Source organism: Phodopus roborovskii, unplaced genomic scaffold, assembly GCF_943737965.1.
Source record: "Phodopus roborovskii unplaced genomic scaffold, PHOROB, whole genome shotgun sequence".
In the NCBI taxonomy this organism is placed as follows: domain Eukaryota; kingdom Metazoa; phylum Chordata; class Mammalia; order Rodentia; family Cricetidae; genus Phodopus; species Phodopus roborovskii.
This window is the reverse complement of record NW_026126480.1, coordinates 36,443,328-36,448,171: the sequence shown is the minus strand read 5'-3', so window position 1 is coordinate 36,448,171 and position 4,844 is coordinate 36,443,328. Positions and strand designations below refer to the sequence as shown.

At 48.6% G+C, this 4,844-nt stretch overlaps 1 protein-coding gene across 1 annotated transcript; it reads left to right on the top strand.

The window, feature by feature from the left end:
• The first annotated feature begins 1,189 nt into the window (after nucleotides 1-1,189).
• On the top strand, nucleotides 1,190-3,216 carry LOC127228413 (apoptosis-associated speck-like protein containing a CARD). Its single transcript, XM_051193107.1, has 3 exons — nucleotides 1,190-1,517; nucleotides 1,727-1,783; nucleotides 2,008-3,216. Exons 1-3 carry the CDS (start codon nucleotides 1,250-1,252, stop codon nucleotides 2,259-2,261), a joined length of 579 nt encoding a protein of 192 aa, XP_051049064.1. The 5' UTR covers nucleotides 1,190-1,249; the 3' UTR covers nucleotides 2,262-3,216.
• Nucleotides 3,217-4,844: the final 1,628 nt, after the last annotated feature.

Here is a 4,844-nt window from a genome sequence, read left to right as displayed (position 1 = left end):
TCCAGCAGCCAGGAGACCGAGTAAGAGGACAGGAGTTCAAGACTGGCCAAGGTTACACAGCAAGACCTTATGTAAAATGGACAAATCATTAAGTGGTGATTAGTCAGAATGGCCTTGGTACAATCCCCAGCACTGTAACAACTCACCCACACACACAAAAAAAAAAAAAAAAAAAAAAAAAAAAAAAAATCACAAGAGCTACAAATAAGTAGCTGTGCTAACCAGCAGTAATTAATAGTACAGTCTAGATGAGGAAGGTCTGAGATTTCAAGGCTTAAAAAGAATATTTGCAAAGACTTGAAAAGGCAACTGAGAGAAACTATGAGGCCAATGTGGCTGGATCTTGAAGAAAAGAGTGAACAGGTAGCATGGTATAAAACAAGACTGGGCAGACATGAAAGGGACCAGTAAAACCTTCCCAGCCACGTTTAAAGCAGGTCAGGAATTTGAGTACTGAGCAGGCTCCAATGTCACCTAATCAGTGCCAGGACTATGAGATGGCTAGCTGTCCACTCAGGTCTCCCTACAATTTCGTTTTCTCCCCTAATGGCTGTTGTCATCACACCACAAGATATTTAACTCCTGGGCATTTGGTAAGGTTTCAAGAGGCCTTAGCCCTTCTAGCCCAACCTATCATAACCCCCAGGTTCCCCAGATGTGAGACTGAGAGATGGATAAGGGAAATTTTATTAAATGGGTCTGAAACTAAGGCCAAGACATAGTCTCTTTTACACCTCATTTCTTCTGTGGAATTTAGGGGGCTTAGTGTCCTAGCTGTTACAACTCTAATATTCTGTGGCACATGAGCCTGTGAGAGAATCCTAAGATCTGAGGAAATGAGATCTTGGGTCTCTAGATTTCCAGGATTCTAAGCCTCTATACTCCAGTAAACTCAGAATAAACAAAAACTGGTTGCTGTTCAGCACCTGCTGGTTTACAAGCAAGAACTCCTGGGCCTCTCAGCATCTCCCAAAGAGCTAGAGAGTAACAATTTGGCTCCACCCTCCATCCCCATCTACCTATTCCCAACCCACCTCCACCATCTCTGCCCGCTGCCTTGCCAAAAGCCAAGTCTGACCGTCTTAGGGGCGGGAAGATAAAACTTGCAAGCTGTGGAGAGAGCGGAGCTGAAACTGGAAGAGGGTGGGGTGTCTTGGCCCGCCCATCGCCTAAGCTGCTGACTTCCTGGTCTCAGCAGGCCTCCGCGAGGGTAGCAGGCCTCCGCGGCTGGGCTGGGAACCCCTGAGCCATGGGGCGGGATGCCATCCTGGACGCTCTTGAAAACTTGACAGCAGACGAGCTCAAAAAGTTCAAGATGAAGCTGCTGTCAGTGCCACTGCGCGAGGGCTATGGACGCATCCCACGGGGGACCCTCTTGCCGATGGACGCCATAGACCTCACTGACAAGCTTGTCAGCTTCTACCTGGAGACTTACGGCATGGAGCTCACAATGACTGTGCTTAGGGAGATGGGCATGCAGCAGCTGGCTGAGCAGCTGCAAACGGTCATTCAGAAAGGTGAGTGGCTCCACCCTGCTTGTCTACCCTCAACTTCCTGCACCCCACCAGAGGCCTGCGTCTTTGGCTCCTAGTTTTCTGTTCCTACCTTACAAAAAAGAAAGAAATCCTCCCTTTGTAACCTTGAACTTAGCACCCTGGGTAGAGGGGGAGACAGCTCCAGACAAACTGTTGATAATGGAAAAGAACCACCTGACATTTCTTCACAGAGTCTAAAGCTGTGGCAGCTGCAACCAGTGCCCCTCCTCAAAGGGCAGCAAGAACAGGTGAGGCCTCCCCACCCTACCACACCCTTGCACAGCCTACCTATTGTCCCAAGGCCAGAGCCGAGACTATCCCTGCTACCTACTACCCACACATTTTGGTGAGGGAATGTAGTTCACGTAGGTAGTCATGGTGGGTAGCCTTCCTTGACACCCCCCCCATCTCTAAAACTACACTTAGTAACAGTTGAAGCCATGTTCGACATTGTTCTCACTTCTGCCCTCAGCACATTTCGTTGACTGTCACCGGCAAGCGCTCATTGCCAGGGTCACAGACGTCGATGGCGTGCTGGATGCCCTATATGGCTGCGTGCTGACTGAAGACCAGTACCAGGCAATTCGGGCAGAGACCACCAATCCAAACAGGATGAGGAAGCTCTTCAGCTTCTCTCCAGCCTGGGACCTGGCCTGCAAGGACTTGTTCCTCCAGGTTCTAAAGGAAAAGCTGCCCTACTTGGTGGCTGACCTGGAGCGGAGCTGAGGTATTTTCTCCAGCCACAGCCCCTACACATCTAGCTTTGTATACACAACTTTAAAAAAAAAGTTTGTACTTGTGTTTTCTCTACTCCCTTGGATGTTTGTGCCTAGCTAAGCTACATTTCTAAAAGCCAAATGAGCTAAAGGATGGGGCTCATTTGTAGATCAGTGCACCTACTGTGCACAAACCCCTGGACTTACCTCCAACACCCAAATTCCACAAAGTTCTGATTTCACTGTTCTAGCGTGTAAGATTTCTTAAATGATTCCTGGTTCCCCATTTGGGAATTTTTCCTGTATTATCCCAAGGGATTACTCTTGAGAACACACTTAATATCTAGATCTGTCTAGATCTAGTTAAAATGGAGATGTGTGGGGGATATGTACAATGGGGCTTAAAACTGGGAGGGGCAACTCTGCCAGGGGCGTCCATGTAAAATTCTGTATGTGCTCTACCTTTTCCGTAGTTATACTATTTTCACAGGAGAGGCAGAGGTACCAGCAGATTAGATTACTAAGGAGGCCCAGAATGCCAACCACCTACCAACTTTCCTTCCTCTACCAGACTTGATCTAAACTCTTAGCTGCAACAGGCCTCTGATTGGCCCTCCCTGCATCTAGTCTACCTCCAAAGGCCCGAGTAACCAAAAGAAGGCCATAGGAACAGACTGTCTTACTAATCACACCTGAACTTCCAGCCTGGTCCTTAAGGCCAGCCAAGCCCCTCTCCTCCTGCTCTTGCACACATGTCCCATAGCCACTATTCTCACACCAGGCCCTACGTTTGGCATACAGCTCTGGAAATCCTACCTGTCCCAGCCTACTCAAAGACACATCTGCCAGCTCAGAAAACACTTCCCAGTGTCTCTATGGCAAAGTAAGCCATCACCACAGTGCATTTTCACAAGTGACCCTAATAGACTGGGCCTGCCATTAAAATACAGAAACTTTTTTTCCAACTTCTGTTTTTAATTTTCAGTTAAATTTGCTAAGCATGATGGCACATGCCTTTGATCCCAGCACTACCCAAGCCAGACTGGTCTACAGTGTTCCAAGCCAGCCAGGGATACAGGGATATTAAAAACCTGACTGGGAAAAATAAAACTCCACAGGAGACCAGGGGGCGGGCGTGGCACATGCCTTTAGAACCAGCACAAGGGAGGCAGAGGCAGAGGCAGGTGGATCTCTGTGAGTTCCAGCCCCCTGATCTACACAATGAGTTTCAGGATAAACTCCAAAGCCACAGAGAAACCCTGTCAAGAAGGAAAGAAGGGAGAGAGGGAGGGAGGGAGGGAGAAAGAGGGCAGGACTGGAGAGATGGCTCAGAGGTTAAGAGCACTGGCTGCTCTTCCAGAGGACCTAAGTTCAATTATCAGCAACCACATGGTGGTTTACAACTATCTGTAAATGAGATCTGGTGCCCTCTTCTGGTATGCCAACAGAACACTACATACATAATAAATAAATCTCTTTTTCGGGGCCTCAAACTCAGAGATCTGCCTGCCTCTGCCTCCCAAGCACTAGGATTAAAGGTGTGCACCACCACCGCCCAGCAATAAATAAATCTTGAAACTCCACAAAAAGCTAATGTTTCCATAACACTTTTGTAAAGAGTAGCTACAGAGCTGGGGATGGAACTCTACTGTAGACGACTTCTCTACCATGCCTGAACCCTGGGTTTATCGTCCCTCCCCGCCTAGCCCCAATAATGGGAACACCTGTTAACCCCAGCGTTGTGGAGACAAGAGACATGAGAGTATGAGATGGAAGGCAGAGATAGAATGGCCCGGAAGTTCACTAGACAGCTAGCTAGCATGCAGCACGGCAGCAGAAACAGACTCCCAACCTCAACAAGGTAAAAAAAATGAGACTCCCAAGTTTGTCTTTAAACCCCTAAGTACAGACATACATGCTCACATACATTTTTTTTTTCAGTTTCTTTAAAAAGAATAAGCTCTTGGGGTTGGAGAGATTCTCAGCTGTCAAGAGTAGTGACTGCTCTTCCAGAGGACCAGGTTCAATTTAGGCTGAGTCTGTAAAGTCTGTTCCAGGGAATTTGGTGCCCTCTTCTGGCCTTGACAGGTAGCGACAGACATACAAGTAAGCAAAAAGCAACCAAAAAAAAAAAATGTTTAAAGATAAGCTTGGCCATGGTTCCTATACTACCAAAGGTCACACAAATGCCCAGGGTCTAGGCCCACAACCTGTGGCCATGCTGGTACCCAAGGCCATGCCACTACTGGGACCGTGCTGGTCTGAGTGGCCTGCACTGTCACCTGGGACCATGGCATCGTGCAGGTCAGGGCTGTTGCCAAAGGCCATGTCTGGGTCCATGGTCCTACCACAGCCAGGGTCTGTGTTGATACTTGTGGCTCTTGAAGGCCATGTTGACAGCAGGGGTCTAGGCCATCATCTGGGGCCATGTAGTCTGAGGGCCACTCTGCTGCAGGGACCATGACGATGAGTAGCCTGTACTGCCACCTGGGGTCATAGTGACATCCAAGTCCAGGCTACTGCTGGGGACCATGTCTGGATCTGTGGTCCTACAACAGCTGGGGTCTGTGTCAATGTCCATGGCCCATGATGC

Excerpts from the sequence above, each read along its gene's own strand:
- LOC127228413 (XM_051193107.1), top strand. The coding sequence starts at position 1,250 with ATGGGGCGGGATGCCATCCTGGACGCTCTTGAAAACTTGACAGCAGAC. Across the intron at positions 1,518-1,726 it reads GCAAACGGTCATTCAGAAAG|AGTCTAAAGCTGTGGCAGCT; the intron begins GTGAGTGGCTCC and ends ATTTCTTCACAG. Across the intron at positions 1,784-2,007 it reads TCAAAGGGCAGCAAGAACAG|CACATTTCGTTGACTGTCAC; the intron begins GTGAGGCCTCCC and ends TTCTGCCCTCAG.